The 26,470-nt window shown below is 45.2% G+C and overlaps 1 protein-coding gene across 1 annotated transcript; it reads right to left on the minus strand.

The window, feature by feature from the left end:
- Positions 1-2,309: 2,309 nt before the first annotated feature.
- Positions 2,310-6,748, minus strand: LOC116517865 (lipopolysaccharide-induced tumor necrosis factor-alpha factor homolog). Its single transcript, XM_032231038.1, has 4 exons — positions 6,514-6,748; positions 6,326-6,400; positions 3,591-3,750; positions 2,310-2,418 (listed from the first exon to the last, which is right to left on the minus strand). The coding sequence occupies exons 1-4, from the start codon at positions 6,746-6,748 to the stop codon at positions 2,310-2,312; spliced, it is 579 nt and encodes a 192-aa protein (XP_032086929.1).
- Between the last annotated feature and the right edge of the window lie 19,722 nt (positions 6,749-26,470).

Raw genomic sequence — 26,470 nt, forward strand, 5'->3', positions numbered from 1 at the left:
TGGCCGTTGACTCAGCATTTCCATCTCTCTTGCCTAACCTTCCCGTATAATAACCTTCGTAATCGTTCTTTCAATCTGGACTTTGAGCTTTGACTCACTTGTTTTGATTAATGGGATTGCACATCCTTTCAAGTTGAGGTCTGAAAAAGATTTGTCAAACCAGACCGGCTTGTAAGTGGCTGATGGCTCACTGTGTACTGCATAGCCAATCATTTGAGATGCAATCAGTAAATTGTGGTTCAACTCAGCTAAGCAAAATTAACCAAATGGAAATCATTAAAAATGTCTGTCATTCAGTATTTAAAATCAATTTTTGGGAAAATCAAAACAACAAATGGTTACTTGCTATGTACCAGTTCAAGTGGCGATGCGTTTAAGTCCCTGATTTTACTTAGGTGGAGAAAAAGTCCAGTCCAGGACTCTCTTGGAGGCCCTGATACCATGATGGGCCATTTAACCAATGATGGCAGGGACTCTGGGTTGCTATCCTTACATGCAAGATTTCCAAATTCTATGGTGTGTTTGAAGACTGAGGTCCTTAAATACATCTCACCTGTTTTAAGAAACATGTTTGGCATGTTTCAAAATCTGGTTCAGAAGCCTGTTTGTTTATTTATTTTGTCACTAGAGTAGTGTTTCTTAGTCTTGGCAACTTTAAGATGTATGAACTTCAACTTCCAGAATTTCCCAGCCAACTTTGAGTCCTGTAGACTTTGACTTCTAGAGTTCCCTGGCCAATTTTAAGATATATGAACTGACTCCCATAATTCCCCAGCCAGCATACTGAATTCTGAAGTCCACACATCTTAAGCTGCTGGAGTGGAGAAATAGGAACCAAGGACTACCATCTGCTGATAGTATCCTCCCTTCTCCCTTGCTCTTTTTCTCCTTTCCCCCTTCAGCTGCCAGTATCCTCCATCTTCCTTATCAAAGAAAATACAACATTGGAGAACGACACAGGAACCATTTCTTTAACCAGTGCAACAAAATAAGAGCATCATCCAGGGAACGTGTCCTGCTCTCCCATCTAATGAGAAAGCTTTGCCATTACCCTGTCCACATAAAGAATCAAAATCTTAACAATTAATCCCCCAAAACAAGAGCTGGAACAAAGAGCTTCTCAAAATTCTGTATCAAATATAGGGGCAGGCAGGATATTCTATGTCAGCGGTGTCAAAACTCAATTTCATTTCATTCATTTCTGTCATCAAGGTTGTGTTTGACCCGGGGGGGAGGGTGTGTGTGGCCAGCTTGATGTCACTTGTGTCAGGGGTAGCTGTGACAGCCCGAGTGTCTGCCAGCGAAAATGTGGCCCTCCCGATCTCTATTTTCGGCTGGGATGGCCTCTTGCAATCCTCTGCCAGCAAAAACAGAGCTTGGGAGGCCCGTATGCGGCCCTCCCGAACTTCGTTTTCACTGGCAGAGAATTGCAGGAGGCTGTCCCAGCTGAAAACGGAGATCGGGAGCCCATTTTCGCTAACAAAGGCATTGTGGGCTGGTCCTTCATTGTTTTCAAGGCAGCACCACAGACCAGATCTAAGCAGCTCCGTGAGGCAGATCTGGCCTGCGGGCCTTGAGGTTGACACGCCTGGTCTATGTGGAGATGGTACAAAAAAGTCAAGATGGCCACCACCACCATGCAACCAAAGCCCCACCCTTTTTTAAAATGCATATTAAAATAGGCGGGGCTCTGATGACCTGCCCTTTGACTCCATCTTCACTGTTTGGGGCTCCTTCAGGCCAAGGAATGGAGAGATTTCTCTGGCGTTTCCTTTATCCAACCCAATGAAAATTGGGTCCGGAGAAAAACGAAGGATTTCTCAGTCCAGCATGAAGTAAAAAGCATGTAAAAGTGGCCTCTAGTCCAGCAAGCAAGGAGGCCAGGAGGAGATGCTTGGTAGGACATAAATGGTACATTGTTGACCTGGTCCTCAGAGGAGATATGTCGTGACTGAAGCACAGATGGGTTTAAACAGTCTCAAGGAGGGAGCGTACCAAAAGATTCACAAAAGAAAAACCAAAATGAGTTAATTCACAAACCTCAAATACCAGGAAATTAGTACAGAAAATCCTAGAGCAGATCCTTGACCGACTGCAAGCCGCTTCCCTGCTTAGGAGACTGAAGGCCAATGTTTACTGGAGCCCAGCCAGTTTCACCACAGACTAAGGAGCCCATCCCACATAGGGCAATCCAGTTCCAAACATAAGGATGCTATGGGACAGAATGTGTGAATCCATCCACGTCGGACACTCCTTTGCTCCTGTTTGATTTCCAAGGAGACAGCTGGGTGGGCCGTTCTTCTAAGCAGCTAGATCCTTTTATACCGGTAGATGTGATAGCGGCAACACGGACAATAATGATCGACGTCCTTACAGCATTTGGACATGAAGGGGATGAGACAGCAGCCCAGGCAGCACCTGAGAGCCACGTAAGAAAATAAAAAGACAGACCATGGCTTGAAAAGGGTTTTCTTATGGCTTGAAGGTAATGCCAAAAAATTACACCAAGAATTCCATTTCAAAATTGTATAGACGAGTGATGGCTAACCATTTTGCTTTCGCATTACAAAAGCAGGGGGCATGCGCGGGTGTGCCCACACCCATAATTCTATGCATGTGCCCCCCACCTCTCACAAGCACGCGCGACCCCTGCCCTCCCCCCGCTTTTGGCACGTGATGGATCTGTTTTTCACCCTCCCAAGCCTCCAGAGGCTTTCTAGGAGCCTGGGGAGGGCAAAAATAGCCTCCCCCTCCCCTCCCAGAGGCCCTCTGGAGGCTTCAGGGGCTTCCCTGAAACCTCTGGAGGGTGAAAAATGCCCCTATGGGCAACCCGGAAGTCCGTTCCCGAACTTCCACTTTACCTGTTAGGTTGTTTTTCGCCCTCTGGAGGCTTCAGGGAAGAAAAATGGCCGAAAATGCGCTCTGGAGCTGACAGGACAACACCTCGCATTCCCTAACAAATGCCTCTGTGTGGCACCTGTGGCATGCATGCCATAGGTTCACCATCACGGGTATAGACCAACCATTATCCATTCTGGCGCAGGCAATTTCTAATGATTCAGCAGGACGAGAGTGGAAAATGCCTCCCAAAATGTCAAACTAGAAATAGAGAATTACTATCTGTCAACCTACCCCAGCAACTGTAGACCAGGGGTCTCCAAACTTGGCAACTTTCTTGTGAACTTCAACTCCCAGAATTCCTCAACCAGCCATGCCGACTATGGAATTCTGTGAGTTGAAGTCCAGAACTCTTAAAAGTAGCAAAGTTTGGAAGCCCCTGCTCTAGACCTTAGACAGTGGACCCTCAGATTCCAAGTGTCCAGTCTTTGATTGCAGTCCCAGTCCTGGTTGGAGAAGGCAGTCTGAGATTTTATTGTAAAAATATGTCACTCTTGAAGAACCACCCATTTTGGCAGATTTGTCGCTCATGGAAATGTTAAGATAGGTTGACTTCTCCCAGAATTCCCCAGTCAGCCTGCTCCAGACCCTCCCCTCCAACTCAGCGGGCGAGAAAATGTTGGGTCTGTTTGTCTACTCTCACATACTAATGAATTCCCAAATGTAAAGCCACAAAGCATATGGACACTCACCCAATCAAACACAGGCATGTCGAGGCGGCATAGGTTAGGCACCCCACACGGAAGACCACCTCGGTGGTGATGATCTGTCGACAACAGGGGCAGATGGTGGATGCAGGTTTACTGGAGAAGATCCCGGCCACCACAACAGGTGGAGATGAGTCCATGCAAACTGTGGGGCAGAGAAGGGAGAGACATCAATGTGTATTTCATCTCTTACACCCAGAGCTTTTCAGTGTAGGCAGAAATCTCTTCTGGACAGCCATTTGCCTGCAATTTGGCAGTTTGAATCTCCCCAAGCTCAAAGTTGACTCCGCCTTCCACCTTTCCAAGATGGGTCAAATGAGGACCCAGATTGTTAGGAGCAATAGGCGGCCTCTGTAAACAGCTTAGAGAGGGCTGTAAAAGCACTATAAAGTGGTACATGTCTAAGTGCTATTGCTAGTCCTTTCCTTCCTTCCGTCTTTCCTTCCTTCCATCCATCCATCCATGATGTGCAGTGGTAAGAATGCAATATTGCAGGCTGACTGCCCACTGCCAGGAGTTTGATCCTGACCAGCTCAAGGTTGACTCAGCCTACCATCCTTCGGGGGTGGGTAAAATGAGGACCCAGATTGTTGGGGGAAAGAAGCTGACCCTGTAAACTGCTTAGAGAGGGCTGTAAAGCACTGTAAAGCAGGATATAAATCTAACTGCTATTGCTATATACTGTAAGCCTAAGCCACTGGAATCATTAGGCAGGCAGATAGCCTGCCTTGACTATTCAGCCAGTTTGCAGAACTCCAGAAAGAGTTAACCAACAGTTCTCCTGAGATGCGAACCAGTTGAATTCCACCACTGCACCAGCCCATAAATCGAGACAGCTCAGCAAACCCCAGGAAGAATAAAAAACAAGCAAAAAGCTTTGAAAGATTCTCCCGGTAATGAGGTTGAAAGCTCCTTTTTTTTCCCTGGGAAAGATGGCTTTGTGAAAAGATCTCCCGGGAAGAAGCTTTTTCTCCATCCCTTTCCCTAAGATCTTTTATCTTAGTCGGGCAATTTAAACCACCCCTGTCCTTGGGACCTGACTTTGATGGCCTTGGGTCCCTGCTCATCTCTCAGGCAGTTCCACATAGATGCTTTGCTTTTGTCTGCCCTTAAATACTTTGATAAAAGGCTTTTGGTTACAAAGAGCAAGTGAGATGCATCATTTCTATTTACACAAATGCTTCTGGGCCTCCTAGAGACTCCGCCAGCACTCTTAAAACAGAAACACTTTGAAGGAGTTCAGTTCCTTGGAACACCAGTAAAGAGAGCAACTTTGTCTCATACATGTCCTTGTAATTAAATGGGCACCCTGTCATTTGCTGCACTCCTGTCACTAACATTTGCAGAGCTCTTCCTGGTCCTTGGTCAGCATTCCAATCCTCACCTTTGGGCCCTCTGACTTTCAGCTTTAGATCCTGGAGGAGAATCTTAAGAGCCTTAAGCAGGAAATTCAGGGAAACATGGACGTTGTTCTCCCCGGGTATTGGTCTACTGTGAGATCTTAGGTGTCCAGAATAAGCCATGACTGCATCATAAACATGAATAGTGGCAACCCACTTTGTCTATCTGCAAATGGTCATAAATGAGACCTCTTGTATTTTCTGGACTATCCCTCTGTTGATCTGTTTCTGTCTCTGTCTTTCTCTATCTCTCTATCTACAGTATCATCTGTTTGTCTGTCTATATCTATCTGCCTCTCATCTCTCTCTCTCTCTCTCTCTCACTCACTCTTTCTCAAAATCTCACATATTTATATATCTATCATGTTTATCCATCCATCCATCCATCTTCTCTCTCTCACCTACTTGTCTCATATATATCTATTATCCTTCCATCTTCTGCTTGCCTGCCTGCCCGCCCGCCCGCCCACCAGCCCATCCGCCCACCCGCCCATCCGTCCGTCCATCCATCCATCATCTATCATCTATCATCTATCTATCTATCCATCTTCTCTCTCACACACACCTACTTGTCTCTCTATATATCTATTATCCATCCATTCATCTTCTGTCTGTCTGTCTCTCTTATCTGCCTGCCTGCCTGTCCCAAAGCCACTGGGTGTTATCAGTTCCAACCAGTTGTTCCTTATCAGACCTCCACAAAAGCAGCATCACTTCCCTCACTAAGGGCTGAGATCTACAACTGGTTGTCATCAGTGTTCTGTGGTCTATTTTGTGCAAAGCCCAGCAGAAACCTTAACCCTTGGTGTTTGGGAAGAGATATCAAAGAATGCTACTTGGACATCTAAGGCATCTTATTCTTCCCCAAGATTACAGGTAGTCCTCAATTTATGACTACAACTGACCAGAAGTTCCATTGCTAAGCAAAGAAATTATTAAATGCATTGGACCTGATTTCGCAACCGTTGGTTGTTTTGCACCATGATTGTTAAGCAAATAACTGCAGTCCTTAAGCGAATCATGTGATTGCTAAGCGATTCCAGCTCTCGCCGTTGACTTCTCTTATTGATGTCTACAGGAAAGGTTGCAAATCACATGACCTAAGAAGCTGCAACTTGTATAAATACATGCCAGTTGGTAAGCACCCAAATTTGGATCACAGGGACATGGGAATTGTGTGTGGTCATAAGTATGAGGACTGGTCATAAGTCACTTTTTTCAGTGCCACTGTAGGTTTGAATGGTCACTGAATGAATGGTTGTAGGTCGAGGACTGCCTGTATATGAATCAGTCCTCTGCATAGAGGTCTCTGGTGCATACCTGGTCCTAATGTATCGCAAGGCACTTCTTCGCAGCTATACGGAGGTGGAGATGCAACTTCATAGCAGCAAGCATCTGCATCGAGGAGGAAGAAAGAGAAGCATTGCAGAGGGTTTGAATCAAGCCCCCAACCCAATTCTCTTTCTTTTGATCCAAACCTCACCCTTGGAAAAGCACCTGGCACATACCTGTGACACGATAATGCTCGATCTCCGAACCATTAGGTGCGTAGGAATCTGATGCGTATTGTTTATAGCTTTGTGGTTCGGGGCCGTAGGCCTCTGGGGCATACATCTGTGGATTGTAGGGCTGTGATGTGTAGGCCTCTGGGGTGTATGAAGCAGAGTATCCCACAGCATAAGGTTCCTGGGGCACAGACAATGTCACCATGGGAGCAGTGACTTGCTCCTTCTGCTGGGACATCTTTATTCCAGACATCTGAGGGTGATGGGCAGTTCAGGAATATGATGGACAGGGAGACAGATAAACAAATAAACCAATAAATCTCTCCCTACAAAGGAGAACAAGCAAGTCAGAGGACAAATGTCTCGTTTTCCACCGGTTAGCCATCTCTGGTGTTGGAAGCAATAGAATCCACGGGGTTAAGGTTCCATTTTAACACTCCTGTTCTCACAGTTTCATCGGAGGTACCTCTAGCCAATTACTGAAGAAGCTAAAGCACTTAAATCTTGACATGAATGTAGCTTACTCCACACCAAGCTACAACACTTTGCCTTGTTAAATAGAGTACATACCACTTTATAAAGCCTTAGTAAGACCACACCTGGAATACTGCAGCCAGTTTTTGTCACCACATTACAAAAAGATGTTGAGACTTTGGAAAAAGTTTAGAGAAGAGGAACAAAGATGATTAGGAGGCTGGAGGCTAAAACATATGAAGGACGGTTTCAGGAACTGGATATGTCTTGTCTAGAGAAAAGAAGGACTAGGGGTGACATATTAGCAGTATTTCAATATTTGAGGGGCTGCCACAAAAAGGAAGGGGTCAACTTATTTTCCAAAGCATCAGAAGGTAAGACAAGAAACAATGGATGGAAACTCATCAAGGAGAGAAGCAACCTTGAGTTAAGTAGAAACCTCCTAATACTGAGAACAATTAACTACTGGAACGGTTTGCCTTCTGAAGTTGTGTAGGCACCCAATCACTGGAGGTTTTTAAGAAGAGAATGGACAACCAATTGTCTCCAATTGTACAAGGAGCCGAGGTGGCGCAGTGGTTAGGGTGCAGTACCTCAGGCCACTTCAGCTGACTGTTATCTGCAGTTCAGCGGTTCTAATCTCACCGGCTCAAGGTTGACTCAGCCTTCCATCCTTCCGAGGTGGGTGAAATGAGGACCCAGACTGTGGGGGCAATTTGCTGACTCAATTTGCTAAAAAATCTGTAAACCGCTTAGAGAGGGCTGAAAGCCCTATGAAGCTGTATATAAGTCTAATAAATAAATAAATAAATATAGGGTCTCCTGCTTGAGCAGGGGGCTGGACTAGCAGACCTCCAAAGTTCCTTCCAGATCTATTTTGATTGATTGAGACCCAACTCTTCCCTGATGCTGCAACAGACTCTGCCAAATATGTTTTCCCTAAATAGAGACCCCAAGCTTCTTTGCACCCTAGATTTGTCAAAATCGATCTCAAATAGAATGAGCAATATATTAGGAAATATTCTAATTTTCACTACCAGCACTTTAAAAGCCCCAAGACATTGGTATAGTGGAGTGAAGGGAGGGAATTTTGCTGCGGTTAGGTCAAGCACTGCGCTGCAAACTAGCCCTTGGAGCCATGGAGGCCTTGGCAAATATTCAGGTGTGGTGGTGTGTGGTGGTGTACAAAGGCCAGAATACAAGCCATGTTTTTTTTTTCCTGTGACACTCTGGAAGAGAAAGTTGGACCTTGAAGATGTAGGTTAGGAAGACCCAAAGGTGCTTTTTTTCAAGAGGCAACTGGACTTTTTGTTTTTTCTTTTGAAGACATTTCGCTTCTCATCCAAGAAGCTTCTTCAGCTCTGACTGGATGGTGGAGAATGGAAGGATTTATATTCCTTGCAGACAGCTGGTCATTTGCATCCTTTGAGAGGGTCCTTGAAGCACTTGGAAGCACTTGGAAGAAGTTTCTTGATGAGAAGCGAAATGTCTTCAAGAAAAAAACAAGTCCAGTTGTCTCCTGAAAAACACTTTTGGGACAATCGTGACCTGGATGACAGAGAATCTCTACAGACTTTTAGGATAAGAAGAATGTTGACCCTTTTGGTGTTGGAGAAGATTCCTGAAGCCACCATGAAATAAAACATAGAAGTGAAGCGTTAGGCAAGTGAACTTAAGAGTCTTATTCGAGGCACAAATGACCAGGTTCAAATTATTCTACTTTTATGATACACAAAGACGCAGCTCTCTGGAAAGGTAGATGGTGGCTTACGAGGTTAGAATGCTGGGCTGACATCGGCAGGCTCGCGTCCTTGACCCATTGCCACAGGGATAATTCCCATCACATGCTCAGCTCCACCTCCTGCTAACACAGGAGTTTCAAAGTGAGCAACTCTGAGCAGATGAATGGGTACCCTTGGGTGGGCAACTTTGCAGGGAGAGTAAAGAAGCCCCAAATGGGTATCCCCTGGGCGACGGTGATGTCACTGACAAATCCTTTCATCACAGAAGCACACAAAAAAAAACCCACCATGGGGAAAGGTGAAAAGAAAGAGGATAACTGGGCAGCCAGGTGGGTGGACTCAGTTAACAATGGCGATGAATACACCATGAGAAGCAGAGGTGGGTTCCTAACTTGGCGGCCTGGGTTGCTGGAACGGGCAGCAACCCAGGCCTGACACGCCCCCAAACTGGTTCTCCTCCGGCGGCGCCATTTTTATTTTCAGTTCTGCGCATGCGCAGAACAATTTTCATTGCAGAAATGTCGTTCTCCCCCTTTGCTTTGTGCATGCACAGGCCTTTTTAGGTGCAAATGCACATGCATGCAGAGCGTGTGTTTGGTGTGCGAATGAGCGAAACACCCACACATGTGCATACATTTTTGCACGCCAAGCCAGCAGTAATGCTGACAGCAACCCACCCCTGATGAGAAGGCATGAAAGACCAGGTTGGGAACAGAATGTCTTAGAGAAAATCTATTTATGTATCTCTAAGAGTCAAAAATGACTTGATTGCACATAATCAAATCGCCTTCAGGCCACACAGCTCTCCACATTAGCGATCAAAACACATTTGCTGCTATTTTCCTTTGTCAGAAATGGATATTTGAAGACTTGCACAACCCTTGTAATTAGATTATACAACTAAGTTCTTTGTATTCTGCGCCACGTAAACGTGTGAATAATAACATGTGCACACTCATATGTAAATATAATGACGTCCATAATATGTAGATCTGGAGCTTTGTTTCTCCGGCTTCTTTACAAAATATTTTAGTAATGTCTCTAGATACTGTATTAGAATAGAGCAATGTTGTTTAACTTATTTGAAAATAATTTGTTTGCTCTTTTACATCGATAAGATGCTTTTTTTCACTGTTGATAGAATCTTATTGTTCAAATTCCAATTCTAAATTGCCTTTGTTCCTGTCCTTTCTAATCGATATTGTGATTAAGGGAGAGGTCAGGTTTTTCTTTAAAAATAATCTGGCATTGCCCTTTTCTGAAATTCCCCTTTTAAGTTCAGCTACTCTGTTTGTTTGTTTTTTTAATTTCACCTTTTAACTTGGATTCTTATTTGTAGCCAGCCTGACATTTCCCCTTTGAGTTCTCGGTCTCTCTCTCTTCTCCAGCTGTTCACCTGTTTTACACCTTTGTGACTTTGAGCTCCGTGGTTGCCCTCCTTGGGTGTCATTGAGGTAGTCTTCCAAAGTGCTCAACATACAGACAGTCCCAGGCCTGGATTCCCAGGAGGGAAGGTGCCTAACTTCCAGAGGAACAAGAGACGACTTAGTTCAGATAGCTTGTGTGAGAGAAAGAGGGTGAAGATGGACTCTCCCTAACAGCTCCCAGAGTGTATGCTTTGTGTAGGGCAGGGGGTCCCAATCTCTTCTATACCCAGCACCCCTAAAATGCTTCTGATATATTCTCACACCCCTTAAAATAATAAATAATTACATGCATATAATTTAGGGGTGGTATTCACTTACTTTTCCTACCGGTTCGCAAATGTGAGCCCATCCACGCATGTGTTCGGCCTTCCATGCATGCACTTTGATCGCGTGTGCGGCTTGCACACATGCGTGTGGCTTGAAAATGTGCCTAAATAAGACAGCATAGATCTGGGGTGGCGGGGACAAGGGGGAAGGGGACAGGAGGTGAGCCAGAGGTGGGTTCCTACTGGTTCGGGCCGGTTCAGCCGAGTAGGTAGTAACTTGGCCTGCCATACCCCCGAACCGATTCTCGCTCATCTTCTTTTTTGCTTCTGCGCATGCACAGAAGCATTTTTTTAGTACTGCAGATGCGCCGGTGCAGTGCATCCCTGAGCAAACTGGCAGTAGCAGCAGCCGGAACCACCCGCGATTTCCACTATCGGTTCGGGCGAATCGGTCCAAACCGGCTGAATACCACCTCTGATATAATTATACATATCTTCTTCTTAAGACTTATGCACTATAATTTTGAGACTTCTAAACCCACGTTTTCACACACCCTGGAATATTGTCTCACACCCCCAGGTTTGGAACCCCTGGTGTAGGGTCGTTTGCTTCAGTTTGGCGAGATTTTAGCCAAAGGCATGGAACCATTAAAAAAATCTGCTCAGAAGAATCACCACATGCCCTTCTTGGTTTTGGGGGAGCTGGCAGGTAAGCACGGTACAAAAACCAGAGAAGAGCCCTAATTTTATATGCCAAACTGAGATATCAGGATCAGAAGATCTTGCAAGCATTCAGGTACCTAATTTGAGCATCTTTTTCCATTTGAAGGTGCTCCACCCATCATCATGAATATGTGCCCTTAACCCCCCACCCCAACCCCCAGACTGCAAATTACAGGTCTTACATTGCGATCTTGTTGCTCAGTTATAATTCTAGAAAAATGTTTAGAATAAACATCCTGTGATGTTTCGTGCATAATGTATTTTATAGATAAGGATTTATCTCTAAAAGGGGTTGGAGGGATAGCCTATTCTGTTACAGAATTTGAATCAATCAGATGGAACTATTTTTTCCTGTTCTAGTGGGTATCATATCTCTCTCTCTCTCTCTCTCTCTCTCTCTCTCTCTCTCTCTCTGAGAAATTAAAAAACATTTGGTGAATATTGGATTTCTGCTTCTCCTTATTTTAATTCCCCCCCCCCAAGTGTTACTTTGAAATCTGGATGTTTTTATGTTCTGGGGGGAGGAAGTAAAGAAGAAAAGGAGGAAGGAAGGAAGGAAGGAAAATAGAGAAAGAGAGAGAAAAGAAAGAAAGAAAGAAAGAAAGAGAAAGACAGACAGACAGACAGACACTTGTAAACTACATCCAAGCAGGTAAAAATAAGCCCTACCAAGCAAGTACGGGACTTACTTCTGAACAGACTGTACTAAAAATCTTCTTATTGTGATATGATTTAAAACCTGGGAGGAAAGATTCATTGGTGGCACAACTAGTCCATACTGCCAGAGTATCAAAAAGACTCAAAACAGCAGTTTGAGGGGTTTTCCAAGAACTCCTGGCTTACAGAATATAAGTGTATGCATTAAACCAAGGAGCAATTAACCTTAAAAAGGCTCGCACGCATTCCATCACCTGTTGATGAAGAAGGAAGAGGGACCTTTTGGGTTGTCCTTGGTTTTCCTTCCTACTCCTATTCCAGGATGTCAAAGAAATCTCTTACCTTTGTGGAGGAGAATTGTGATGAGCCCTGTGTTCTTCTCACAATTTGTTGATGGCTTCACCCCCGGTTTGAATGCTTAAACTGGAGCATGCTCTGGTCCTCCAGCCAACATGGAACCGAAGAGTGACAGAGATCAGTTGCAGTGACAGGAAGGAAATACTGGGGTGGCGAGAACGTTTAATTACCCGCCAAGAGCTCCAGCCTCCTCCAAAGATTTGAGGCAAACATCCTTGGAAGGAATGTGGGACAACGTGTTTGCCAGGACTTGGTTAATTTCTTTTAAGCTAAGTGTTTTGTTTTGTGCTTGACATGGAAATCAAGTGAAGATAATCCATGTTCCATCACCTGAGGCTTCATGTGGAAGACTCACCACTTCAGATGGTTCTTTCTTGGCCCTCTTCATTCAGGTCGGGCACACGTCCAAGACTTAATAACATCAAGCCTTTGGGAAGAATTCAGTTTCTCCTTTAGACATCAAAGCATTTTGGAGCTCTGAAGTGAGAAAGATGGCTGGGAGTCTTTTTATCTTGCTTGATGGAGCCGTTCTTGAAATACCCACCTTTGTGTCTCATTATATTTTCTATGGTTTATATGACTTTGAGAAGGAAGTGAAGTCTCAAAGCAATATATGATCTGTCTGTACGTTCGTGAGTATGAATGTATATTCAGTAGGTAAAGGTTCCCCTTGACATATGTGCTAGTCATTCCTGATTCTAGGAGGCGGTGTTCATCTCCGTTTCAAAGCCAAAGAGCCAGCTCTTTCCGAAGACGTCTCCGTGGTCATGTGGCCGGCATGACTCAACGCCGAAGGAGCACGAAACGCTGTTACCTTTTCACCCAAGATGGTCCCTATTTTTCTACTTGCATTTTTAAATGTTTTCAAAGTGCTACATTGGCAGAAGCTGGGACAAGTAACAGGGGCTCACTCCGTTACATGCCACTAGGGATTCGAACCGCCAAACTGCCAACCTTTCTGATCAACAAGCTCAGTGTTTTAGCCACTGAGCCACCATGTCCCTATTGTATATTCAGTAGCAAAGCTAATAAGCAGAAGCCAGCTTTGGGGGTCTATTTTGGAACCTAAAATTCTTGGCTTTGCCATGAATATATGCAATAATTATCTGTGTAACTTTAGTAAAAGATACCAAGAAGAGTTTATTTTTAAATACTGTACGATGGCCAGAAATTCACTTTGTGAGTGGAATAATCTTATACATTCTTTTAGTAAATCAGATTTATTCATTTGATTTAAATATCTATAGGGATCACACATCCATTATTTTAAAGGACAGGCATTTATTTCAGAAAGCTGTCTTTAGATTTATTTATTTTGCAAAACATTACTTTTGTCCTTTATTTTGGTCAGTTAGCTATTTGATCATTTAAATTTTACCATGCTAATGGTACCACTTTATGCATTGAATTCTTTTTCAAAATAAATTGATGTATATTGTTTGATTTTAGATATGTTTTTGCATATATATTTTTTTTGCTTTTGAATTTTCCTTTGTAAAGCAGATATCAACATAAACAATGATTATTATTGATCTTTATGAACCCCTTTCAGGTTTGCCCTTTATCTTTTTCCAAGAAAGTATGGTTAATATATTTATATTTTTAATTTTGATATATTTATATTTTGATTGGGGGTTGCCCAGAGTTGGTTAGAAGATGGCAGCTGTATAAATATTTTAAATAAATTAGATGGATGGATGGATGGACGGATGGACGGACAGACAGGCAGACAGACAGACATAAAGATAGATAGATAGATAGATAGATAGATAGATAGATAGATAGATAGATAGATAGATAGATAGATATAGACACAGACAGACATAGAGATAGCTAGATAGAAAGAAAGAAAGAAAGAAAGAAAGAAAGAAAGAAAGAAAGAAAGAGAAGGAAGGCAGGAAGGAAGGAAGGAAAGATAGATAGATAGATAGATCGATAGATCGATAGATAGATAGATAGATAGATAGATAGATAGATAGATAGATAGATGATAGATAGATAGATAGATAGATAGATAGATAGATAGATAGATAGATAGATAGATAGATTATAGATACTGTAGATACTGTAGACAGACAGACAGTATCTCACTTGATTGGCTCTCTCAAATGAAAGGTCACTCGGAATGCAAAACATCTTAACTGCTTTGGGAGGAATTTGTTAAAATATTGACATTCTCTCTCCCAATGGAATGGATTGCTATATTGATACTGAACATTTTTGCAGACCTCCTGGAAAGAATGGATAAGTTGGGTTTCATCACTACGGGACTGAATAAATTATGGTCCTAAATCTTCTTCCTAGGTTGCATATTGTAAAGATTTGGTGTTCTCGTCTGAAGTCTCATGAGATTTAAACTATCTCGGTAATAATAATGATTAAAATAACACAAAGACCTTGAAATAGAAAGACCGTAGCAAAAGGAAGCAAAGGTAGTACCAATAGTGATAGGTGTCTTGGGTGTAATCCCAAAACATCTGGAGCACCACTTGAACACCATCGGCATTGACAAATTCACCCATTGGTCAATTGCAAAAAGGCAGCTTTACTTGGAACAGCTTACATCCTGCATTGATACCTTTATCACACAATCAAGCAAAAACATCTGCCTATCTCAGATCCTTAGGAAGGACTTGATAGGTACATTAAAAATGCCAAATTCAGTCTAAACATCTGGCTGATGGTGTGACAAACGGTAATAAGGTATATTGGACATCCTTTGCAAGATGTTGGCCATTAATGATAAAGACATGTAAGGGTACTTGCCCATGCACAAAAACATTAAAACTTGACAGTTCAGTTAATTCATTATTTGAATGAATAGTTAAAGATACTAGGTATGTCTAGCTCAGTATTGGTGAACTTTTTCGGCACCGAGTGCCAAAATGGGAGCACACAAGCACACGCGGGGGGGGGAGCGCCAAAACCCGAAGAGCAGTTCTCCGGTGTGCATGTGCTGGAATGCCAGAAACCGGAAGAACAGCTTCCCGGTGTGCACATGCATGCCAGGGAGCTGCTCTTCCTCTTTTTGCTGCTCCCGTGCGCAGAAAGATCAGCTTGCTGGCATGCATGCAGTGCTGGAAACTGGAAGCTTAGTGTCCAGCAGGCGTATGCATGCCAGGCAGCTGCTCTTCTGGTTTGCGGAACTCCTGCAGGCAACAGCTGGTGTGCCCAGAGAGTTGGCTCTGCGTGCCACTTTCCGGCATGCGTGCCATAGGTTTGCCATCATGCTAGCCTAATGAAGTATTATGAGATACACACACACAAAAGCTGTCTTCCAGTACTTGAGGGGCTGTCGCAAAAAAAGAGGGGATTGGCTTATTTTCTAAGGCATCTGGGGCAGGACAAGAAAGTGATGGGTGGAAGCTTGTTAGAGAGAGATTCCATCTAGTGCAGGGTGTCCAACTTGGGAACTTTAAGACATGTGGATTTCAACTCCCAGAATTCCCCAGCCAGCCATGCTTGTGGATTTGAACCACCCAGAATCAACTCCATCACTGAAGGTTTTTCACAAATAGGCTGGACAACCATTTGACTGGATAGTGTAAGGCTCCTGCCTTGAGAGGGGGCTGGACGAGAAGACCTTCAGTTCAGTGGTGAAATCTAATCCCCCCCCCACCGGTTCTGTGGGGGTGGCTTGGGAGAAGGGGGGGTCATCTGAATGGGTGGGCGTGGCCAACTTTTTTTTCACTTTCAGCTATTTTTTTAGCGTTTTAAAGCATTCTAAAAAAGCTTCTGGCGATTGTCGAAAAATGCTTTAAAAAGTGTGTGTGCTGGGGGAAAGCTTCTGATGATTGCGTGGCTCACAGCTGATCTGTGCAATCCTCAGAAGCTTTTTTTTTCACTACCGGTTTGCAGAACTAAGGACAATCGTCCCTACTGGTTTCGCCAAACTGGTGTTCACCCCTGCTTCAATTCCCTTTCAGCTCTATGATTCTATGTTCAACCTCCCAGAGTTTCTAGCCAGCATGCTTGTTGGGGAATTCTGGGAGTTGAAATCCAGTTGACTTCTCACGTTATAGAGCAGGGGATCAAACTGCGTCATCAGGGGGTTGTCATGTGACGTGTCTCAATTTCCCCCCCCCTTCGATAAATCAGGCTAAACCAGCAGCGCATGATGCATCCATCCCCTGGGCCCCAAGTTTGACAGCCCTGTTGTAAAGGTTGTGTAACACTGGATTAGACGGTTGAATGACTGACATAAGTAGAACCACATATCTGAGCAGCCTCTCTTCGGTCTGACTCTTCTATTCCACTCTCTTGATCAACAAGGAAAAACCATGTGGATGCATCATTCTGCCATCAGTCAGGCCGACACTTAACCCTTTCTTTTTGTCTGTGTTTAAACAAGCAGATGTCTGGATGGCCCCAGGAGTAAATCAGAGTGATCCTTCTAAAGGACTTTCCTCTCTAAATTCAGCTTTGAAAGTCCAGCAATCGGAAGCACCTTGTCCCTGTCCCTCAACATCTGGCATCTGGCCCGGCTACATAGGGTCCTGTCAATATTATCATCAATTCGGCTTTACTTGATGGAAATGAGCAATTTGGTTAGAATCTGCTTCTTCTTTGGATCTCCATTCTTGATACTCTCTACTTTGGTGAAGTGTAAGGAGTCAGAAGAGACTGAACTGTAATTCTGATGCAGCAAAAATCATGACACAGGAGGAAATAATGTGCTGGGAAAGGAAAGGAAGCTTATTTTCAATCAATCAGAACAGAAGTGGAAGGATCTTGGAGGTCTTCTAGTCCAACCCCTTGCTCAAGCAGGGGACCCTATATCATCTCAGACAAATGACTGTCTAGTCTCTTCTTAAAACCTCCAGTGATGGAACTCCCACAACTTCGGTGCAAGCTGTTCCACTGGTTAAATGTCCTCACCTCTTTAGGAAGTTTCTCCTTAATGCCAGGTTGCTTCTCTCTTTGATAGTTTCCAACCATTATTTATTGTCCTGCCCTCCCGGTGCTTTGGAGAATAATTTGACCCCTCTTCTTTGTGGCAGCCCTATCCAAATACTGGCAGCCTTCAAATACTGGCAGCCCTTCAAATACTGGCAGCCCTTCAAATACTGGTCATACACCCCTAATCTTCTTTTCTTTAGACTGGCCAAACCCAGTTCCTGCAAACCGTTATATACGGTTTTAGTCTCCAGGCCTTTGATCATCTTAGTTGCTCTTCTCTGCACTCTTCCAAAGTCTCAACATCTTTTTTTGTAATGTGGTAACTAAAGCTGGATGCAATATTCCAGGTGGTGGTCTTACTGCAGCTTTACATAGCGCTACTAATACTTTGTGTGGATTTATTCTCTTTTCTTCAACCAAGGAGTGCATTGCTTTTGCATCTGTACTTGAACTTTCAGGCATTGCTCTAGGTTTCACACCTTCTTTCATGATATGAAAGTAGAGGGATCAGGGAGTCCAAGTGCTTCTCCCCATAATGTGCGCTCCAGCAGGGAGCTTTCCAGAGGTTCCTAAGAGCGCCGAATTCCTCAGGATTCACCCAACCTAAGATTTCTTTATTTATGCAATGAATGATGCATTAACAATACATGATAAGGTTTGAAGGTTTGAAGGTTTATTTTTATTTATATGCCGCCCTATTCCCTGAGGGACTCAGGGTGGCTCACCAAACCCAGGGGGGGGGGGAGAGTAAAACACGAAGAAACTACAACAAAAGATACAGGGGAATTTAAAGACAATCAACAGTCACACGATTCGAGAGGGGAAGGGAACTCATCACCCCAGGCCTGCGACACAGCCAGGTTTAACAGCTTTACGGAAAGCCTGAGAGAGGTGAGGGTCCAAATCTCTGGGGGGAGTTCGTTCCAAAGGGCCGGAGCAGCCACAGATTAGGCCCTCCCCCGGGTAGTAGCCAGATGACATTGGCCAGTAGATGGAACCCGGAGGAGGCCTAATCTGTGGGATCTAATGGGCCTTTGGGAGGTAATTGGCAGCAGACGGTCTCTCAAGTACCCAGGTCCAATACCATGAAGGGCTTTATAAGTGACGACTAGCACCTTGAAGCGTATCCGGAGACCAATCGGTAACCAGTGCAGCTCGCGGAGGATAGGTGTAACGTGGGTGTACCGAGGTGCACCCACAATCGCTCGCGCGGCTGCATTCTGGACGAGCTGAAGTCTCCGAATGCTCTTCAAGGGCTGCCCCATGTAGAGCGCATTGCAGTAGTCCAGTCTTGAGGTCACGAGGGCATGAGTGACTGTTACGAGTGCCTCCCAGTTCAGGTAGGGATGCAATTAGTGCACCAGGCGAAACTGGGCAAATTCCCCCCTGGTCACAGCCGACAAATGATGTTCTAAGGTCAGCTGTGAGTCCAGGAGGACTCCCAAATTGCGAACCCTCTCTGAGGGGCATAGAATTTCACCCCCCAGCCTGAGTGATGGAATGCTTAGCCAATTTTTGGGAGGGAAACACAGCAGCCACTCGGTCTTGTCTGGATTGAGTGCAAGCTTGTTTACCCCCATCCAGGCCCTGACAGCCTCCAGGCATTGGCACACTGAGTTGGCACGGGGCGGACAGATACAATTGCGTATCGTCCGCATACTGGTGGTATTTTATCCCGTGCCGCCGAATGATCTCGCCCAACGGCTTCATGTAGATGTTAAACAGGAGGGGGGACAAGACCGAACCCTGCAGAACCCCATATTTCAGGGGCCTAGGGGTCGACCTCTGCCCCCCAACCAACACCGACTGCGACCTGTCCGAGAGGTAGGAGGAGAACCACAGAAGGACGGTGCTTCCCACCCCCACCTCCCGTAACCGCCGCAGAAGTATACCATGGTCGATGGTATCGAAGGCCGCTGAGAGGTCAAGAAGCACTAGGACGGAGGCATGACCTCCATCCCTGGCTCTCCAGAGATCATCGGTCAGTGTGACCAAAGCAATTTCCGTGCTGTAGCCAGGCCTGAATCCAGACTGAAAGGGATCCAGATAATCGGCTTCATCCAAGGACCGTCGGAGCTGAAAGGCCACCACTTTCTCAACAACCTTCACAACGAAGGGAAGGTTGGAGACTGGACGATAGTATTCAAAATGGCTGGATCTAAAGATGGCTTCTTCAGGAAGGGGTCTCACCACCGCTGCCTTCAATGGCGGGGGAAGAAGCCCTCCCGAAGGGAGGCGTTCACTATCGCCTGGATCCAGCCCCGCGTCACCTCCTTGCTGTTCGCGACCAGCCAGGAGGGGCACGGGTTCAGTGCACACGTGGAGGCACTCACTGCTCCCATGGCCTTGTCCACTTCATCAGGAGTAACAAGTTGAAAATCAATCCAGAAATGTCTCTCAAGACCCTCCCCCGGTACCTTGGCTGGCTCTGCGCAATTGGAGTCCAGGTCTGTCCAAAGCCGAGCAACTTTGTCCGCGAGGAACTGGACAAACTCCTCCACTCTACCTCGTAAGGGATTATCCGCAACCCTCCCATTCAGGAGGGAGCAGGTCACCCTAAACAAGACGGCTGGGCGCAACTCAGCGGACGCAATCAAAGCGGCAATATAAGTGTTCTTAGCTGTCCGGATTGCCAGAAGGTATGCTCCGATGCAGGCTTTTAATAGTGCTCGGTCTGACTCGGGTTTACTGGACCTCCAGCGGCGCTCTAGGCGTCTCTTTTGGCGCTTCATCTCCCGGAGGTCCTCGATAGCCGCCCTGAGTCCCCCCAGGGAAAAGGGCGGCATACAAATAAAGTGAACTGAACTGAAACCAAGGAGCCCTCCTGGATCCACTGCCTCGGATCGGCTGTAAAGGCGCAATCCAGTGGAGAGCCTCAGACGCTGCTGAGTTTCAAGCAGCAACTAAGGTCTCCACCGGACTGTGGGCGAGAGTATCAGGCACAACACCAAGCGCCATCTGGAAACCCTGAGGATCCATAAGACGCCTGGGGTGGAACCACCTAATCAGCTCCTCCTCCCTACAGTGGGGGATTGGTCTCCGAAAGTCGAGCCTCAGTAGGAAGTGATCCAACCATGACAGGGGCAAGATCTCACTACCCCTCAAACCAAGATCACAATTCCACTGCTCCGAGAGAAATACGAGGTCGAGCATGTGACCCGCTGAGTGAGTCGGGCCCCAAATTACTTGAGTCAAGCCCATGGCTGTCATGGAAGCCATAACTCCTGCGCTCCATCAGAGTGCTCGCCGAGCGAAGGCAGATTGAAGTCCCCCAGGATCATAAGTCTGGGGAACTCAACTACCAGCTCAGCTACTGACTCGAGGAGCGAGGGGAGATAGGAGGCAATGAAGGTTTTACAGATTAACAGAGTTGGAAGGGACATTGGAGGTCATCTAGTCCAACCCCCCTCCTCACAAGAAGGAGACCCTATACCAGTGATGGTGAACCTTTTCGGCACCGAGTGCCCAAACTGGAACATGCATGTATGCACGCTGGAGTGCTGGATACACAAAGACCAGCTGGCGGTGTGCGCATGCTTATTTTGGGGGCATTTTCAGGCTGCTTTTCAGGTAGTTTTTTGGCTATTTTTCAGGCCATTTTCCAACTGTTTTGCAGGGCTGAAAAATGGCCTGAAAAAAGCCCCCAAAAGGCCCCAAAACAGCCTGGAAGACCCTACACCATTTCTGAAAGATGGCAGTCCAGTCTCTTCTTGAAAGCCTCCAGGGATGAAGGTCTTCTTACGATGGCGTTTTGGAGATGCGGATTGCAAGAGAGGTCAGGTCTGCCCCCCCTACCGGCTGCCCCCCCCCCCCCACGGAAGAGGCTGCTCCCTCCTCACAGGGCTGCCTCCATCTTCTTCGGATCTGCCGTGTTTACATGGGAGATACACTTTCTACAGCTAGGTCAATATGAGCTCAACCTTACGCCCACATGGTGGCAGGATATGTTTTAAATGCCACGGGTGGGGTTAACGAAGTGCGAAGAGTCTTTAATTAACATGAGGTTTTTGGAAAGGGATATTTCAAACTCCACCCTCCCTTGTGTGCTCCTTGTTCTTCCTGTAAACATGACTTCATCCTGACCTCAACGAAGCATTTGAACCTGAGTGGAGAAGGCACCCTCACCTGTCACCTGGGCTGATTTCTTCACCGCTTCTTCTTCTTCTTCTGGGGTGATAATAAGTAAAATAATCTTGATCACATTGTTCCTTATTAGTCAGCTCATCACTGAAACATGGCAATTATGTTCTTAGCTACCTGTCATCGTTACAAATCTTTTAACAAAGCCATTAAAGCAAGGATGGATGGCAGAGGAAAAATCAATTCCATGGAGGCCACCTTAAGATGAAAAGACCCTTTCATCAAAGGAGCTCTGGTGAATTTATCAGCATTTGGATGAAATGCAGTTTGATCTTAGGACACTGGAATCAGAAATCCTACAATATATCTTCTAAAATCTTGACTTTCTTCCGTCCTTCCGAGTTCGATAAAATGGGGACTCAGATTGTGGGGGGCAAGAGGCTGACTCTGTAAACCACTTAGAGAGGGGCTGGAAAGCACTGGAAAGTCGTATATAAGTCTAAGTACTCTCCTTCCTTCCTTCCTTCCTTCCTTCCTTCCTTCCTTCCTTCCTTCCTGTTAGAATGCAGTACTGCAGGCTAATTCTGCTGATTGCCAGCAAATTCGATCCTGAGCGGCTCAAGGTTGATTCAGCCTTCCATCCTTCTGAGATCAGTAAAATGAGGACCCAGAGTGTTGGGGGGCAATAGGCTGACTCTGTAAACCACTTAGAGAGGGCTGTAAAAGCACTGTGAAGCAGCACATAAGTCTAAGTGCTATTGCCCTTCCTTCCTTCCTTTCTTCCATGGTGCATAATGGTAAGAATGCAGTATTTCAGGCTAACCCATTGCCAGCAGTTCAAATCTCACTGTCTCAAGGTTGACTCAGCCTTCCCTTCTTCCGAGCTGGGTAAAATGAGGACCCAGATTGTTGGGGGCAAAAGGCTGACTCACAAAACCGCTTAGAGAGGGCTGTAAAACACTGTGAAGCAGTATATGTCTAAGGGCCATTGCTATTGTAGGATTTTTCTATTCCAGCTGGTGTGAGGCATTGTAAAATCTGGAAGGCTATAATCTGGGGGGCTACTAATTCTTCACCTGTATTGACTTGATAACTAAGAAGCCAATAAATAAAACCCAGGCAAGTGATAATGGCCCATAGGACAAGCCACACTGCTTTGCTGGTTAAGGTCAATAGGGACGTGCATAAGCGCACCAGTGTGCCTAACGTCCCTGTCCTACTGTCACCATTTATTTGTACCCATTTCCTGCGTTCTTATTCATGTTTATTCTTATTCCTGTTATCTTGTACATGAGTGACAAACTAAATAAAATTAATAAAATAAGGTCAAGGTTAAAGTTAAAGTTAAGATCATTTGAATAGGGATTGTGTTTGTAACAACCTCCTCAATTTATGACCACGATTCAGCCCAAAATTTCTGTGGCTAAGCCAGACAGTTGTTAAGTGAATTTTGCTCCATTTTACGACCTTTCTTGCCAAATACATTTTTTTCCTTAGCAACTGTAATTGATACACATTAACCACGGTGGGAAAAAGATTGTAAAATGGGGCAAAACCTGATCCCTTGTTGCTTGGCAATGGATATTTTGGGCTCCCTTGTGATCATAAATCGAGGACTACCTGTATATATTGAGACTATTAGCCTGAAAGAGTCGGTCCAGACACAACTCTGTCTCTCCTTTCAGACAATACAGGTGAGTCAAGTTGGCACAGCAGCAACATCAGTGGCACCACCAACGGGCTGCCTCATTCCACAAGTGCTGGGATATGTCAACTCTGCAAAGGATGATCCAGAAGACAAAACAAAAACCCTGAGTAAGCAGGGAAGGTCTTCTCCGCCCATTGGGCTGGTTCCACAAACTTGATCTGGATCCTTGAGGTGGGCAGCAGGGCCTACGTGGGCAGACTCAGAAGAAGATAAATGCCTCTGGAGGAGATGATGAGTTGCCAACCATCATGGCTCTTCTGCCACAGAGGCACTGAGGTACAGTATAGAACCGTGATGGTGAACCTATGGCAAGTGTGCCACAGGTGGCATGTGGAGCCATTTCTTAGGGCACAAGAGGTGTTGCCCTGCCAGCTCCAGCACATATGCTCACGCTGGTCAGTTGATTTCGGCCTTCATTTTCAGCTGTTTTTCGCCCTCAAGAGGCTTCCCTGAACCCTCTGGAGGGCAAAAAACAACCCAACGCACAAACCGAAGTTCAGGAATGGATTTAGACCACACACACCACCCAAGCAGGAGACCCTACACCATTTCTGACAGATGGCAGTCCAGTCTCTTCTGAAAGCTTCCAGGGATGAAGCTCCTACAACTTCCCGAAGGCAACTTCTGTTCCATTGGTTGATTGTTCTCCATTGTCGGAAAGTTCCTCCTTATTTCCAGGTTGAATCTCTCCTTGGTCAGTTTCCATCCATTATTCCTTGTCTGGCCTTCGGGTGTTTTGGAGAATAGCTTGACCCCCTCCTCTCTGGGGCAGCCCCACAAATATTGGAATAGTGCTATCCTGTCTCCCCTGGTCCTTCTCTTCACTAGACTAGCCAGGCCCAGTTCCTGCACCATTCATCGTATGTTTTAGTCTTTATTTAAGGTATAAATTTTGTTTCTTCTGTCTGCCCAATATGACACCTTCTCTAGCCAAATGTTGCTTAGCAGCTGGGAGGAGACTTGCTGAAGTTTAATTTTCAAGAACAATAATCTTAATGAGTACCTGAGGCATTTGCAAAGGCAGCTTTTCTTGGAACAGCTTATCTCCTGCAAGGATACCTTTCATACCATCAAACTACATCAGCCTATCCCAGGTCCTGGGGGAAAACTCCAGGGGTGGATGGAGGGCCAAATCCAGTCTAACATCTGGCTGATTGTAAGATGAACATCACTTGAGCACCTTCCACATTGACAAGTTCACCAACAGTCAATTGCAAAAGGCAGCCTTACTTGTGGGGGAAGTCAACCCTGCTAGCAAAATGAAATATTTTGAGATATATTTAAAAAGGCAGAATGTTGTATTTCCCTGGATGATAAAAGAAGAAATATGTTTTAAGGACAAAAAGCAGCTCCCTGCCCCTGTCAGATATTTGCAGCCCATTGAGAAAGACTGGGGCAGCCTATCTGCAGGACAAAGACCTCCAGCTCCAGGATGATGGGATTAAGACATGGCCTTTCAGGACGTAATAGGATTAACCCATCTGGCAGCAGAACTCACCACCATGGCACCATCACGGGGACCTTGCATCACCCAGCAAACTTCAACCAAACCTGGGACTCAACAACCTACAGAATTAGCTATGACCCTTACAACAGTCAATATAATACATGTTCTTGCACAGGAACAGGAAAGCTCAAGTGCAAAGCCCAAGAGAGGGTGTAAATACCCCTCACTCTCAACTCCATGTGGTCAGGTGCACCAGAACTGTTGTGCTTGGTGGTCTGTTCACCCTTAAACCCTCTTTCCAATCAGCCTCCATGTTTCCAGAGTCTTCATCCCGGCTGGGAACTGAAGCAGATGGATTATTTCTTTCCATGCTTGGAGCAACTTGTAAATAATACCTTTAACACCATCAAACAACCACCTCTGCCTATTTCAGGGCCTTGGGAAGGACTCAGTAGGTAACAAGAATTCAAAATCATCTGGCTAACTGTGTGATGGATCAATCCCAATCCCAGAGATTGCTCTGCATGCCACCTCGGCATGCATGCCATTAGCTTCGCCATCACAGCTCTAGACCATTTCTGACAGATGGCAGTCCAGTCTCTTCTTGAAAGCTTCCATGGATGAAGCTCCCACAACTTCTGAAGGCAACTTCTGTTCCAGGGGTTGATTGTGCTCATTGTCAGGAAATTTCTCCTTAATTGGGTAGACCAAATTAAGTTATTGATAGAACTTATTTAGTTAATAAAATTTTCTTCTTCCCTTTAGTGATTCTGTAACTTTGTTTTTTTTTAAACTTCACTGTTATTTTTTATTTTCTATCGTGTGTTTTGGGAGGCAGTGGTTAAAAGCAGTGAACAGTAGAACACAGAAGACAGAACAGGTAGAATTAGAAAGAACCTCTGAAGTCTTCTAATCCAATGTTTTGCTTGAACAGAAGACTATGTATATCAATCCAGCCAATGGCTCTCCAGGTCTTCTTGAAAACCTCCAGTGATGGCGCACCCTCAACTTCTGAAGTTAAGCAGACTCCAAGAGACTCTGGGTTGTAGGCATGAGGCCAGCTGGGTGACTTGAGGCCAGCATTCTTTCTCTGCCCCAGGAGGAGGGCAATGGGAAAACCACTTTCAAAGAAACGTTGCCCAAAAAATCCCAAACTTCAGGTACTTGGTTCCTGTGGTCACCAGTAGTCAGGATTAATTTATGAGCCACAACAACAACAGGAGTGTGTTTGCTGTATTTTTCTATGCGTATCTGATTGTCCAAGATTATAAATGAAAATATTCCTTTTATTGGGTTGTGACACAGAAACTGAGAGTGCAGATTGGCCATTGCGCACTAAACCTGTTTGCCATCTCAAGCAGACTAGCTTTTTCGCAGCGCTTATGTCCATCTTAAGCTGCCACTTAATGAGTTTTTAAAATAAAAATTACTGGGATGTGTAGATTGCTGCTAATCTGCATCAATTCATTTCAACCGGATGCAAAGACTGTAATTGAATCATAGTTGATTCGTTCAACCCTTTTAGGGCAAAAATGTAATTCCAGTGGAGTTGATTTCTTTCTCCATTCAAGTTCCTTCCTTCCTTCCTTCCTTCCTTCCTTCCTTCCTTCTTCTTCCTTCCTTCCTTCCTTCCTTTCTGGCCAATGGCTAGAATGCAGGATTGCAGGCTAATTCTGACAACTTCCAGCAGTTCGATCCTGACCAGCTCAAGGTTGACACAGCCTTCCATCCTTCATAGGTGGGCAAAATGAGGACTCAGATTGTGGGAGGCAAGAGGCGGACTCTATAAACTGCTTAGAGAAGGCTGTAAAAGCACCGTGAAGCAGTAGATAAGTCTAAGTGCATTTCCTTCCTTCCCTTCCTTCCTTCCTTCCTTCCTTCCTTCCTTCCTTCCTTCCTTCCTCCTTCCTAGTGATTAAAATGCAGTTATTGCAGGCTAATTCTGCCCAGTGCCAGTGGTTCAATCCTGAGCTCAAGGTTGACTCAGCCATTTGTCCTTCCAAGGTGGCAAAATGAGGACCCAGATTGTTTGGGGGTAAGAGGCTGACTCTGTAAACCGCTTAGAGAGGGCTATAAAACACTGTGAAGCTGTATAAGTCTAAGTGCTATTGCTATTCTTGTGGTCACAGGATCAAAATTCAGGGACTTGGCATGTATTTGTGATAGATGTAGCATCTGGG

Source organism: Thamnophis elegans, chromosome 14 (genome assembly GCF_009769535.1).
Source record: "Thamnophis elegans isolate rThaEle1 chromosome 14, rThaEle1.pri, whole genome shotgun sequence".
Lineage (NCBI taxonomy): Eukaryota > Metazoa > Chordata > Lepidosauria > Squamata > Colubridae > Thamnophis > Thamnophis elegans.

Excerpts from the sequence above, each read along its gene's own strand:
- LOC116517865 (XM_032231038.1), bottom strand. The coding sequence starts at position 6,748 with ATGTCCCAGCAGAAGGAGCAAGTCACTGCTCCCATGGTGACATTGTCT. Across the intron at positions 6,401-6,513 it reads CGAGCATTATCGTGTCACAG|ATGCTTGCTGCTATGAAGTT; the intron begins GTATGTGCCAGG and ends TCCTCGATGCAG. Across the intron at positions 3,751-6,325 it reads TTGCGATACATTAGGACCAG|TTTGCATGGACTCATCTCCA; the intron begins GTATGCACCAGA and ends TCTGCCCCACAG.